Source organism: Chaetura pelagica, unplaced genomic scaffold (assembly GCF_000747805.2).
Source record: "Chaetura pelagica isolate M959 unplaced genomic scaffold, ChaPel_1.0 scaffold47, whole genome shotgun sequence".
In the NCBI taxonomy this organism is placed as follows: domain Eukaryota; kingdom Metazoa; phylum Chordata; class Aves; order Apodiformes; family Apodidae; genus Chaetura; species Chaetura pelagica.
Window position 1 is genome coordinate 4,539,300 of NW_009954140.1, and position 14,862 is coordinate 4,554,161.

The following is a 14,862-nucleotide window of genomic DNA, read 5'->3' on the forward strand; positions in this document are numbered from 1 at the left end:
AACTGGGAGCCCCTCTGCCCACCGGGCTCCGGAGCCATGAGCAGCGCTGTGGTCCTCACCCACCTCCCAGACCCCAGCAGCAGCTTCAGGGAAGACGCCCCCCGACCCCCTGTCCCCGGGGAGGAAGGAGAAGCACCATGCCCACAACTCAGCTCGTTTCTCCCCAAAAGCCAAAGCTTCAAGGCGATGCCGGTGCCTCCTGCCCCGCGCAGGAACGAGAACGGACTCGGGGAGCCAGAAGGCAGTGCATCTCCTGACTCCCCTCTGGCCAGATGGACCAAATCCTTGCATTCCTTGTTGGGAGATCAAGATGGTGCCTACCTTTTTCGGACCTTTCTGGAAAGGGAAAAATGTGTGGATACCTTAGACTTCTGGTTTGCCTGCAATGGCTTCAGGCAGATGGACCTTAAGGATACCAAAACTTTAAGAGTAGCCAAAGCTATCTACAAAAGGTACATTGAGAACAACAGCATCGTCTCCAAGCAGCTCAAGCCTGCTACCAAGACCTACATAAGGGATAGCATCAAGAAGCAGCAGATAGATTCTATCATGTTTGATCAGGCACAGACTGAGATTCAGACTGTGATGGAGGAAAATGCTTACCAGATGTTTTTAACTTCTGATATATACCTCGAATATGTAAGGAGTGGAGGAGAGAATCCTGCTTACATGAACAGCAATGGACTGGGGAGCTTAAAAGTTGTCTGTGGCTATCTCCCGACCTTGAATGAAGAAGAGGAATGGAGCTGTGCAGACTTTAAAAACAAAATCCTGCCTTCGGTAGTTGGACTATCCAGCAAGACACTGAGGGTTACGGCGAATGTCAGAGCTACGGAAACGATCGAGAACGGGTACAGGTAAGGGAACCCCCGGAAACTGCTTTGTTCTGACTTCAAGGACTTTGAGAGTGCTTCTCGGAAGGCTGCTGGGGTGGTGTGCTGGGGAGCTGGCAGGGATTGAGAGCAGGATGGGCTTCCTGTGGGGCTGGGAGCACGGGTGCTTCCCCACACCTCCAAACAGCGGAATTTGGGGGGTGTCAGTTTGGGTTGGGTTCCCCCCCACCCCCTCTGTACAGAGGAAAGCAGTATACTGTGCTCTCAAGCCCCATTGGCTCTTTCAGTTCTCCTAAGATCAAAAACTTCAGAGCAACTATGTCCTCCGGACATACGTTAATTATTGGTTCAACTTTCAAACCTATTAAGAGCAGTAGTAGAGTAGATCATATAGACGCATGAATAATGTAACCTACTAGTTCCCCAACTCCACCATCAGCCAGTGTTTAACTATGTTGGTTATGTGGGAAGCAATTGTGTGGTCATGGAGGAGGAAATGTATGTGCTTATTACATCAAACTCTGCAACTTGCACAAAATCTGCTTTTATTTTGACCGTGTGCGTGTGATCTGCAGCCTCTCCCATCGCGTTGGGTGTTGGTATCGTGTCAGAGGCATTTAGGATGGCCCTGAGCCAATGCAGACAGGAGGATACTTAAAATTGAGTAGTGAAGGTAATAGAGACGTTCCAGGTGTAGAGTGGTAGTAGATCTTGGGTGCTCTCCTCTTGGCTGTGTGCTTGAAGCTGTTGAACTCATAAAAATGTGGTTGTGTCTAATGCCTGGATGCAAGGAGTGTTGTGTTGTGGCAGGGACCTCTTGTGCCCTTGGCTTGGGGCACATCTGGGTTGTGGAACCCTTCTGTTTTGTTAGAGATGTTGGTGGCACAGTGGTGTGAGGGTGAGGAATGTAAGAGCCATCTCGAAGTGAAGGGGGGGATGGGAAGGAGAGACTCTGATGAGCAAATGATGAGTTGTATAATCCTCTGAAAATGTATTCTTTCCTCTCCCCACCCTTGCCATAAATGTGGATTGTTGAATCAGGGCTGAGAGGAGAGGGCTCTGCTGGCAGATGTGCACTCTCCTCTGCTGGCCGAGGAGGTTGGGGTTTGGTATGGTGAGTGTTTGACATCTCGTTTACAGGAATTTTGAGAGTGTGTCTGTGATTCATGGACATCAAAGGGCATCAGGCTTCTCCTGGCAAAGCTTTGCTGGAGGAGCCCTCCCCCTGCCCTGTGGAGAGCTTCCAGCTGTGCTGGGCTTTCCAGTGCCCAGCCCTTGGGAGCTGGGAGGGTGCTGAGGAGCCAGAGGCCTCTTTGGTCCTCTCTCTCTGTGTCCTAGAGTCCCTCTCTGCCAGAGCAGGGGTGATGGGTGTGGGTGCAGACAGGAGGGCTGTGCTTCATCCTGACCTGGCCTGGACCTCTCCTGCTGGGGGGCTGCATGGTGAGGGGGGCATTTGCTGGGAGCTGGTCTGTGGAGGACTTGCATTTTGGGATCCTGATCTTGTGCCTGAATTGTTACTGTCTGAGCATCTGCTGTTCTCCAGAACTTGGTTTGAACTGCTGCCCTTCGCTTGCTTTCCAGGAGGGGGATGTTTGATGCTTTTATCTCTTGGCTTTTGTTGGTATTCAGTGCTGGAAGGGCTTGGCTGTTATGTTCTACCAGAGCTGCAGACCCTGCTGAAAACCCACATGTGCTTGTCCAGGAGAGCTCTTGCAGGCTGGTGGCTGCTTGCCTGATTAGTGCTGGAGGAAAAAAACCCTTTTTTTCTTCTCTTTTTTTGTCTGGGGATTAATGCAGCTTGCTCCTCACATGTCACATCTACCCTCCTAGGACATTAGGTGGTGCATTTTGCTTTGATCACCTTCTGTTGAATTTCCAGGAGCTTTTGCTCTCCATGGGGCCAAGAAATCTCAATGCAAAGCGAGGGAGGTCAAGCTGAGATGCTTCTCAGTTCCTCCCTGAGCGACCCATTTGTGAAGCCACTTGTGCGTGCATGTGCTAGAAGCTGATGAGCATATGGATGGGTTATCTCTCATCACTCAGCGTTTAGGATTGCGTTTAGGATTGGAGCTGAAGCTTGCACAGAGTTTCTCCTGGTGAGTGGCCAAACCACACCTCCCTCCTCGTGTGTGCAATGGAATTAAAGAATTTCTGCTCGGCGTGTTACGGTTTTGAAGCGCTGGGCAGGCTCTTGCCATTGGCTTTGGTGGGTTTCAGTGTCATTCCAGCAGGGAAAGCTCTGGGCTGAGCACACCTGACGGCAGGAGCAGAGCAATCTCTGGTCAGCTCAGGATTTGGATGGGAGATCACCTGGAAATCCCAGGTCACGGAGTCATGGCCAAAAACACAGCAACCCGGAGACCTCAGGAACTGTACAAGTTGAAAGACTTTGGCCCCAGCATCAGTGATGGACAGGAACAGGAGAAGTCGAGTGAAAACACGGTGTTTGTGCCTGCCTGCAGAACAGGCACATGCTTAGAAACTGCTGGCTGTATATTTGGAGCCCTAATACAGGGAATATTTTAAACTTAGAACCTCCCTCTTTGTCCTTCAAAGTGACTCCCCTCCCCTGTAGGTTGTGGTGTGGTTAAAACTGGCCTCCCCACTCTCTGCTGGACCTGGCCCCCTGCTCCAGGAATTCCAGCTATTATTTATACGCGCTTCTAAATTTATCAGGCACGAGTTTGTGTACACAGAGAGTGGTGCTTCCTTTGCAGTGCCGCTGCGTAGCGTGGTTTTGTTCAGTCTAAAGTGGACTCATCTGCCTCCCATTAAGCTCTAACATCAGTGGGACTGGCCTTGCTTGAGGAAGTAGGGGGCTTCAGGTGGCCTTCTGCTGGCTCCCAGTGCTTCCTGGCCTTTGAACGGATCTGCCGGTGGAGCTCCTTGAGTGTGAACTTACTGGAACCAAGTTTGGCTTCAATTATCAAAGTAAACCGTGCCATTGTAAAGCTGTGCTCCAAGCAGTGTTCTACAATTAGAGCATGCAAGCTGTGATTAACAGTTCTGTTAAAATATACTTATTTTTCAGGCTTGTGCATGAGTCTTTTTTTCCTTTGTTTTTTGTTTTCTTTTTTAACTTTAAACCCATGATTGCCCAGTGATGCTTGTCACAAGAAAATACTTAACAAATTTCAGTTTTGCCTTAAAATGCTCCTTGCAGATTTTCTGATCTTCCTGTGTGAATCTGGGGTTTGACTTGCCAGAGTGCTTTATTTCTAAGAAGCAGTTTGACAACAAAATCAAACCCCACGCTCTGAAACTGCACCCTCATAACAGGGGCTACGACCAAGAGCCCCTGAAATTCTCATGGCATTATAATGCCTCTGATATGCCCGCTGCCTAACATAGCATGTAGAGAGTTACACGCTGTGTGTCATCACATCAAGATAAGAATAGGCTGAGAAACATCAGACATTCTCCTTGAAGCTCCAGAGCAACTGCTACCTGACAGCTGAAAACACTTTGTGCAGGGGGCTTGGAGCTGGGGGGGTGTTTGTCTGCGCAGCATCTGCGGCAGGAGACCCCGCTCGCCGCTGGAATTTAAAACCCTGGCAGGGAACTTGGGGCATCTGGGTGCAATTACTGTAGGGAGGGGGTCAAATGGAAAAAAAAAAAAAAAAAGAAAAAAAAAAAGAAAAAAAAAAAGAAAAAAAAAAAGAAAAAAAAAAAGAAAAAGAAACATGGCAAAGGCAGATTTCCCCCCCCTATACTGGTTTTCCTAAAGGATGGGGGGGGATTTCTCTTGAGCAGTGTGTTGGAAATGGTGTGTGGGGGCTGGCTTAAAAAATCTGTCACTTTGGAGATCTTTCTTGTCAGTGAGGTGTTGGTGGGTGAATTGGTGCTGCTGTCCAGTACAGGTGGGAAGATGAGTTAGTTCTGGCCACTTTCTCTAATGATACATTTCCAAATGCTGTGTTTGGACACACCTCCTCTCCCTGTTTCATGTTCATACAGACCCGCTGCCTCCACCCCCACCCCAGCCTCTCCAGCAGTCATGTCTGCTGGAAGAACATGGCAAAACAGTCCTGCATGCAACCAGGGATGGCACAAACCCCTTCTGGCTTGCTGGGGGTCTTGTGCACCCCTGGGCCTTGTGGAGTATCCTGCACCTCTGAGCCTTGTGCTCCTTGGATGTGCTCTTAAGACCTCAGATAGGCTCTCAAGACCTCAGATGGTTTCAAATTAAATAGTTTTAATAGCTGCATCCCTTACACAGTCTACCCAAAAGCCCACCAAGGACCTGGGAAGTAACTCTTGGACTGCACATCCCCCTGAATCAGAGTAGAAGACAACACAAGTTTTAGAGGAACTTTTTTTGTAGCAGTAGTAGGATGACTTAGCTTTCACCCACATGTGGAATTAATTTATCTTTGAAGATTTAACTTCTTTCCTGTGGCATTCCTTACTATCTTTTTCTTTTTCTTTTTCTTTTTTTTTTTTTTTCCCTTTTCCCGATTAATAGCTGCATCCCTTACACAGTCTACCCAAAAGCCCACCAAGGACCTGGGAAGTAACTCTTGGACTGCACATCCCCCTGAATCAGAGTAGAAGACAACACAAGTTTTAGAGGAACTTTTTTTGTAGCAGTAGTAGGATGACTTAGCTTTCACCCACATGTGGAATTAATTTATCTTTGAAGATTTAACTTCTTTCCTGTGGCATTCCTTACTATCTTTTTCTTTTTCTTTTTCTTTTTTTTTTTTTTTTTCCTCTTGCCAGATTTATATTTTTTAACATCTTGATCTCCCCATCAGAAATGCCTTGGCCTCCTTTGGAAAGGAATGCAGCCCTGGCTGGGCTGAATACCTGCCTGCAGCCAGCCCCGCGCCTCTCATACCAGAGAGGCCCATCTTCCCCATCATGCTTCCCACTTTTTTTTCCCCCACTTTTTTTTTTTTTTCTTAAAAAAAAACCCAAAATCCAAACTTTATCATTTGTGGAGGCTCCTGTTTTTGGTGTTGGCAGGGCAGGAATGTGTGGCAGCAGGGGTGCCTGGTTGGTAGGGAGGGATGAGGAGTGGGGCGGTGAGGGGACATTGCTGCTCACTTAAACCCAACTGGTCCCCTCCGACGCCCGTGGGGGCAGGGAGGTGGAAAGCCCATTAAAAAAATCCTGCTGAGCCTGCTGGCACATTCCTTAGGCCCCCAAGTCCTGGGTAAGTGGCCCTAATTATTAAAATCAGCAGTCCTTATCAGATGACAAGGCCCTTTGCTTTGATATACAAAGGCCAAAGCTTAACAACCCCATCTTCCCCTGGAAGAGGAACAAAATGTGCACCTTCACATAAGCTTTCAAACCTCCCTGCATAATCCCCTTTATCACCTGCCCAAGATATGTATATTGATCTGGCTGGGAAGCTGGAGTGATAGGAGGTGGCTGGGCAGGGGGACACCCAGGTCTCCCCTCACGGTGACCCTGCCATGGTGACCCTGCCACGCTCTCTCACAGCTCATGTCACTGCTCATGAATTTTTCATGCATCTGCTCTTGTGTACTCAGGTCAAACATCAGGCTGGGCTCCGGGTTTGCTTCTCCAGGTGAAGCCAGGGGTGTTGGTATCAGTAACCCACATGCCTACTGAGAGAACCTGCTGGTCCCATCCTCACATTCCCCATCCTCCTCTTCCCCACCAACCCTATGCACAAAACCACAAGTTGAACAAGTGCTAGGTTCTCCTAAAAATGGGCCTTTTTGTTGTGTGTTTATGTAATGCCAGGAAGATGGCACCCATCTTTGTGAGTCCAAGCCTGGGACAGCAGATCCCAGCTTTGTCTATGCCTCCTCTGATGCATGGTGGTCCTGTTCCAGTAGTTTCAGGCAGTTCTCTTGTTTCAGGCATCACAGGTACTGTAACCTATATTCCCAAAAGGCCCTTAACTCCTGTCTTCAGAGTAGAATTAAACATTTATTAGCTGGTGCCTCAATGGCTTTCAGTGGGACTTGATCTATGAGCTTCATCTTTTGCCTGCTGATGCCAACAGCAAGACTCCTCCTGACCTCAGCAGTGCAGTGTCAAGCTCTAAGGACCCAGGTTTCTTAAGGTATCAAAAGTATGTAGAGGAGCTACCTGGAATTTCCTAAAGTGAGCTTGCAATGCTTGAAGCAACATCTTCAAAGTTGGACTTTGGGTGTGTTCAGACAGAGCATGTCCTGGTTGCAGCTGGCCAGGGCAGTGGGTGGTTAGTTGCTTCTGAGGAGGCTGAGCAGCCAGCATGCGTGGTTCTCACGAGGAGAGTGCTACCATGAAACTTGTCTGCCTTTCTCTAGCCCAAGACCAGCTGGTAACTCAGCTCCTGTTGTGCTTGTCCCCAGGTCCTTCAAGAGGAACGACCCCGTTAACCCGTACCATGTGAACTCTGGCTACGTTTTCGCCCCGGCCACCAGCGCCAACGACAGTGAGATATCCAGTGATGCCCTGACGGACGACTCCATGTCCATGACGGACAGCAGCGTGTGAGTACCTCCCGTTTGGGATGTGCTGTCTGGGGATGCCCCATGGGGACTTACAGCAATGATGGGCCCAGGGTCATAGCCCTGCTTCTGCTGGCCATTGACTGGGGCCTGCCCGGGCAGAGGTGTGTGCCCAGACCCAGAGGTGTGGCAGGGCTCAGGGTGGCCTGGCTCTTCATGCAGTCGCCACGGGTGTTGGATGGGGTAAAATGAATCCCTCTATTGCCATTTTGCAACTGCAGCTGAGCAAACATGTTTTCCCCTATGCTAATGGTGCTGCCTGACTAACCCAAGGAGTGTATCTCCCTGAGCCTTTGTCTTAAGGCCAGGCTTCCTTAACTAGTTATCAGTCATCAAAGAGGAGGAGATTACTTCCTGTAGGAAGTACTTTCTGTAATTAAGGTTTGTCATTGATGTCAGAATGTACATTAATAGGGCCAGTGACCTGAAGGGGCAAATAGCTGCTCGTCTAGTGTGGCTAGGGCAGTCTTCAAAGAGCCATTTGAATGGAGCTGCGTGGATCAGGCCTGGGTGTTTCAGGAGTGTAGGGATGAGAGATGATGCTGGGGCTGAGCTCAGGAATTGTAGAATCTGTCTTTTCCTCCTGACTCAGCTGAGAAGTGTGCAACTGGGACCAAGTTGTTTGACCATTCCTCCTCGGTTTGCTTTCCCCAGCAGGAGAGAAATGGTGCTTTTGTGTCTGTAGAGGAGACAGTGAGACTCACTTAGTGCTCTTAGGGACCATTTTTTTCAACTGTGCAGAAGGCAGACATTCCTGTTTGTGTTTCATGAGTTTCACTGAAGTGCAAGTGCTCTAGAAAAGCCCACCTGTAAACAGAGTGCTGCATTCCTGGTCTTCATCTCATAGGTGAAACTTCTCCAGTGTCTCTGTCAGACATGTCCAGTACTTACTGTGTGCTCCTCAGAGAGGTTTGCTTGCTGGGTTTTTAAAGTCCATGTGCGTGATGATGCACAATGGAAAACAGGATTTACCAAAAATCCTTGATGCGTAAACAAAAGCTTTTTTTTTTAATGCACATGTGTGTTTTGAACTGATATTATGGAAAAAAATAGTTTGTTGTCCCACCAGATTCCCTTATTGAACAATATTGGCATTAAATAAAAGAGCTGAATCATAGGGTGACTTCTTTATTTCTTCTTACTGGCTCTGGTTGTATGTGATCATGTGTCAACAGAGCATTCATTGGGTTAGTCATTTCTGGACCAGTGTAGGGTCACTTGGGATTCACAGGGCTAGGATTATACCCTCTCTTCACAGCAATGCCAATTGTAGGCCTTATACAGATGAGAGCACTGAGTGAGAAATAAAGTGCATGGTGGATGAAAGGCTTAACTGAATCGCTTTCAGCCCATTGTTAGTCCAGGGGAGCTTAGCGGGGATGAGAGGGCAGCAGCCCGCTTTGAAATTGGCTTGAACAAGTGAATAGGAGCTCCCCAGAAAGCAGCGCGTGAAAGGAGTCTGCCTGTTTTTTCCTGCTGTAACAATAGCCCGGGCAGGCTGTGAGAGTTTGGGGAAGCTTGGCTGATTAAACTGCCCGCAGCTCCAGGTTGGGGGGCGGTGGGACTGGGGGGAGCGGGATGGTGGAGCTGGGAGGAATATTTCCTGCTGCAGAACTGGTCCCCCCCGGGCATCCCCGGAGCCACGCTCTGTCCGTGGGGCCACGCTGGGATGTTGGGTGTTTTTTTGGAAGTGGGAGAGGTAAATTGGCAGTTTGGAAGGCTGGGCTTAAAGTTAAGGCTGATGTGAAACTTCCTTTGCGTTGCTGGTGCCAGGATTGCAGTGGGAGGTGTGGGATTCACAGCTTTGCCTGGCATCTGGCTCTGCTGGTCCCTGAAGGGGCTGGAAGGGGCTTGGGGCACAAGCCCACCACCCTCTCACAGGCTGCTCTTCTGCCTGCGAGGTTTTAACCCCCCTTTAACAAACAGAGGACCTGGGTTTATTCTGTTTTGTCAGTGCGAATGCAAATGAGTCCTTTTGGCTGATATTGGTATCAACTGAAGAGGAAAAACTTGTTCTGGAAAAGTCTGTCAAACATAGCAGTAAAGGAAGGGTTGTTTTTTAAAGATAGATCTAAATCTGAACTGTGCTGGAATGAGGAGAGGTCCCCAAATAATGCCTATTTTGCTTCTTTTTTTGTAACTACAGATGCCAGGGATCAGCCTGTGTGTATAAATGTTATAATGGCCACAAAGCATCATGCAAATTTATATTTCCATTTCTTGATTGGGGGGGGGGGGGAGAGAGGAAAGGGGATTTTATTTTTTTTATTTGCTTATATCTTATTTATGGATTTACTTTGGACACAGGGGAATGCTGCTGAGCAAACTTCAAATATTACCTTATCTTACAAACCAGGCTTTTGATGTTGGCAAGATCAGAGGCTTGTTTCAGAGCCGCTGCCAAATGAAGATGGGAGTGAATGCATATGCGCATGAATCTGATATTTCAAAGCAGCAGTAAAACTACATTCAGGTTAGGTCAGGCACATCTGAGTCAAAAGGCTAAGATAATTGGCTCAGCTTAAATGGCAGCTGACTGGGTAGAAGACTTCAAACTAGTGTTTCCCCCAGAAACAGATTGGCTTAGCCCCAGCCTGGTTAGCTGAAATGTTTATAATTAAACTCTACTATTTAGTGCCTAAACTCTGTAGCTCTTCAGCCTGCAGCTTTCAGTAGCCAAAAAAGTGAGTGTAAGTGTTTGCTGCTGGAACAAGGGGAGAGGTGGCACCTGGAGAGCTGGGACTAACCTTGTCCTGCCCCAAAACCTCTGGCCAAGCTCAGCCTTTTCATTGCAAAGGCACTTTGGTCTGTTTCAGCACCAGGATTCCCCCCACTCCCCTTATCTCTTGCTGCACTGGGCCTGGCTCCAGCTCCATCCATCTGTCCCTCCTGCAGAGGGGATCACCCATTGGTCACCACCAGCCCTGGTGGTGTCTGTTTTCCCTCCTTTTCTATGGAAGGCCTAGGTTTAGACAACACTCATCAAAGTGGCTGTAAAAGTCCCTCCCCATTCCCCAGGCTGACTTTCCCAAGTTGCTCCACAGCCTTCCCATCCCAGTGAAATGCCTCTTTTTTTTTTTTTTTAAATCTGTATCTTTTTTATTATTATTTTTTTAAATTCTACACGTTGATACAAGTTGTAAAGCACTCCTGACAAGACAGGGCTGTAAATCAGGGAGCAGGAGGTTTGATGTGGGGCTCTGCAGTGCAACCAGAATTGTTTCAGGAGGAAGTAGCAGCTTTTGTACCCACCTGAGCAAGGGCAAATCTGAAATGAGGTGAGGAGCTGCACTTTTGGGTCCCCACTCCTGCTCCAGAGCCTGTCCAAGGATTGTCCCTTTGAGCAGAGATGGTCCCCTGAGCCTGGGGGCACCCCAAGAGCAGAGGTGCCCCCAGCTCGATGGCCACAGCAGAGGGGCTGGGGATGGCATCTCGTGCTTGCAGACCTAGAGAGAGGTGGGGAGCACAGGAGAGCTGTGGGGCTCCCTGTTGGCCCTTGGTGGTGTTCTTGGGTGCCTGATGTTGAACACATCTTCATCTGCTTCTCTGCTATTCTGCATCTGGCCTTTTGGACTGCCACTTACAGGGGTCATCTCCTCTTTCATTGACTATGTTAATGGGATTAGTCCCATGGGTGTGTATTCACACGTGTAACGTGCCCATGCTGGTGTTTTTACTTACTTTTAAATTTCCCTATGTTGAAGGTCTTCTGTAAAAGACCCTCATCTCAGTAAGCCTCAGTGAACTAATGCTTCTCTGAAGGTACAGATGGTTTGGTTTTCACCTTAGATTTGCTTTTCCCACATCCTTCCCCAAAGCTTAAGGCATGTCATGTGTCCTAAGCCCTGTTGCCCTGTGGGTTTGTGGAGCAGAAATACTTGGTGGCTACCAGTGGCTGCAGTTGGTGGCCATGGCCAGCTGTGATGGCAGGTGTGTGCTGGAGCCTTGTGTTGTGCAATGGGGACATCAGGACATGTAGCTACTTTCACTTGTAATGTAACGTGTGTGAGGAGATTGATGTTTGTCTTGTGTCACTGAGGACTTTCTCTGCCGTCCTGGCATTCTCTCTTTTCTGATAATGGCTTTTCCAAGTTTATTAAGTGGAAATTGTTCTGATCTTTCACTCCAGGCTTTGCAGCCTAATCTTGCTCATTAAAACAATTTAGTGGCAACTGGACAGTTTGGCCAAGGTCTTCACAAAGGCCTGTGATAGTGTGCTTTGAACCTGGAACGTGGAGCGATGGCATCCAGCCATCCTCCTCAGGAGAAGGGGCTTGGAAGCCATTCCCTTGTGCCTTGTCTCCATGTCCAGAACATGTTGGTGTGTTCCCCCCAGCACCACAGGAGGTGGCACACGGGGACACTGTGTCGTGTTGGCTCCTCTGGCAGCAGCGTGGGGCCCCTCTGTCTGCTCTGCCGCCGCTGCTCTCCTTGGGCAGGAGCTATTTTCTGCACTCAGGAGATGAGTCAGGTGTGGGGGCAGGTGGATGAAAGGGACGGGACCGGAGATCAAGGTTATTCAGCCAGTCTGAGGGAAGGGGTGGAATTAGACATTCAGGATCTCCAGGCATGCTCTTCCAGCTGTCCCCACTGTCTGTAGAAGGCCCTTTAATCCTAACTGAGGTAATTTTTTTGTGTGGCCAGATGAAAACACCCCATGTTGCCTCAAGCTGGCTGTGCAGGGGGCTGTTCCCACCGGGGCACCTTGCCTGGTCTCCTCTCATGGCTTCATGGCTGTGATCCACCAGGGCCGAGGGGAGCAATGTTGTTCCCTGAGGATACAGCCTGGCTTTGCTTATGCCTTGTGGTGGCTTGTCTGTGCCTGCCTCAGGGCAGGAGAAACATCTTGGATCTGAAGTGGGGCTGGAGATGAGGAGCAGCCTTTTGGTAGCCATCCATCTTCAGCCTTTTCCTTCTTCTTTCCACAGTGCCAACACTCCATGGGGTGTTTCACAGCTTGAGGAAAGTTGTGGTCCCAGAGAGTGTAATTTGCTTGTGAAAAAGCAACAAAAACAAAGGGCAGGAGCAGAAACCTAACACTGGAAGGGCTTTTCTCTAAGAATTTGCAGAAGTGAAGCTGATAGGATCTTTGGGTGTCTTCCCATGCAGAGTTGCCTTCAGCTTGCTTTCCAGCTTTTGCTTAATTACTGCACATCCACATGGATGGTGACACGGGCCCTTCCCAAGCCACCAGATGTTTGAGGCTTCTCCGGGCTTCAGGTGACATCCAGAGGGCTCAGCACCCCTGGAAATGTTGGCCTGCTCATGTCTGAGTGATTTCAGAGGTGATGGAGGAGCATGGGGAGAGCTCTGGCTGATGGTGACCTCTCTTCCATGTGCAGAGATGGGATCCCCCCGTACAGAATTGGGAGCAAGAAGCAGCTCCAGCGCGAGATGCATCGGAGCGTCAAGGCCAATGGTCAAGTTTCTCTACCTCATTTTCCGGTAAGTTGAGGCGGGAGCTGCAGGGTCTGGGTTGTCCGTGGGAAGTGCTGAGACTGGGAATGGGCACACGTGAAGGGAAGGGAGCAGAGGAGGAGAGCATTTCCATCCCTTTGTGATGCCAGAGAGGAGAAGCTACTCGGTGTTGAGCTGTGTGGTCTCAGCATCCTTGCGAAAACTTGCTTATGCACAGTCACGTTTGGTCTGTCCCTGAAAACCAGGTGCTAGTTGGGACTTTTCCATAGCACTGAATTTGTCCTCCTGGTCCACATCCAAGCAGAGACGCCCTGGTTGGGTCTAGTGAGAGCCTTGGCTCTGTCCACCACCCTGACACCTCCACTGGTGCCGAGCAGACCAGGGCTTGGCCTTGTGCGTGTCGCCGGGGGCCTTGGGGAGCGCAGGGTCTGTCAGCTGGTGGGAAGCAGGATCTCCACAAGAGAGATGTTTGCAGCAGATCCGTGCCTTGCTCTGAGGGGATCTGATCTGTGGTGGTGCCGTGCTCTGAAATGAACTCCCTGACTTGCTAATTCGGTTGACTTGTAGACTCCTGATTCCTGCAGTGAATAAACTGTTTACACAGACAAATATAAACTTATCTTGTCTTGAGATTAATATGCTAGAATTCCTCTTTCTGCTGTCTTAAGCAGCAAGAAATCATAGATTGTATTTCTGGTGGGCGGAGGGGGGGAGTTGGTTTATGTGTTTTTTTCTTTTTGGTATTTTTTTTTCCCCTTCCTCCATAAAGAAAGTTCTATAGCCTGAGCTTGTAAATTAGATTATTTTGTCCCAGGGCGTGCAAATCGACTTTCTCTGTAAGGCAGTGCTTTGATCAGGGACTGAATAGAGCCAGCTTGTGTAAGAGTGACAATTTCCAGCAGAGTGGCCTTTTTCTACCCTCACATCATTTCTGGAGCTAAGTGGTTGCCGGAGAGAGGCCCCACCTCATCTGGTGGGTAGTATGTGAAAGAGTTGGCAGTTCAGCTTTCTGCTTTGGGGGGGGGGAGAAGAGAGGGAGAGTGGGGGTGAGGAGTGGGGTGTGTGGGGGCTGCAGCAAGGAGGGCAGAGTTGGGTGGGTGGTTTCTTTTTCCTCTTTTTTTTTTTTTTTTTTTTTTTTTCCCCACTTGATTTGGAGATGTTCCCTTTTTCCCTTGATAGATCTGCTTGAGGCAGCCAAGCTCAGCAGTGTAGCACCGCTAGCCTGCAGCAGCTTTCTTCATTTTCTGTACAAAGAGATGGGTTGGGGGGGGGGAAGAGATCTAGGACACTGTTGAGACAACACTACCTCAAAGGTGCCCAGTGTGTAGCCAGGAAATAAATTACCAGCACTTCTCTGATCTGCAACCGTTTGACTTCTTTTTTCTTTTTTTTCTTTTTTTTTTCTTCTTTTTTTTCTCCTTTCCCTTTTTCTCCCCCATCTTATTTTTTTTAATTTCCAACTCCTTTCTGTTTATACTCACTTTATTCCTTGAGTTAAAGTCTCTCCCTCCCACCTCAGAGGTTTTTTTTTGTGTGTGTGTGTGTTGGGTTTTTTTTTGGTTGTTTTTTTTTTGATGTTTGACAACAGTCTTTGAAGATTTTCTACTTCAGAGTAGCTACTGATGGGCTGGTTGTACTACAGAGAGAACAAGCGGGGTTCCTCAGAGTGCGACCAACTGCTCCTGCCGAAGGCAAACGCTGGTGGGGAGGATGTCACTCCATGAGGCCACAGCACTAGCTCATAAAAATCCAGAGCAGACCATGCCTAGTTGCGGTCGTCTTTTCATCCAAACATGGAGACACAACAAGCGTAGCGGGGCCGGCGATGCCGACTCGGGCTAAGCACCCGCGCCCCGTGCCCAGCTAAACATGCCTTGTGCCTTCTGTCCCTGCTCCCTGTAGAGGACCCACCGTCTTCCCAAGGAGATGACCCCGGTGGAGCCGGCCGCCTTCGCCGCGGAGCTCATTTCCCGGCTGGAGAAGCTGAAGCAGGAGCAGGAAACCATGGACAGTCTGGAGGAGAGGCTGCAGCAAATCAAGGAGGTAGTAGGAGGATTAACCCTGCTGGGGATGGGGGAAGCTCACTGCTTGCTGCCTGTCTGGGGGGGTGGGAAGGGGCTGTTCCCTGCCCATGGGGG

The 14,862-nt window shown here is 49.2% G+C and overlaps 1 protein-coding gene across 1 annotated transcript in view; it reads left to right on the forward strand.

The window, feature by feature from the left end:
- Positions 1 to 36: 36 nt before the first annotated feature.
- Positions 37 to 14,862, forward strand: part of AXIN2 (axin 2) — a 26,449-nt gene continuing 11,623 nt past the window's right edge. The window contains 4 exon segments of the mRNA XM_010002795.1: positions 37 to 857; positions 7,148 to 7,288; positions 12,649 to 12,751; positions 14,627 to 14,767. Coding sequence (XP_010001097.1) covers positions 37 to 857; positions 7,148 to 7,288; positions 12,649 to 12,751; positions 14,627 to 14,767 — 1,206 coding nt within the window.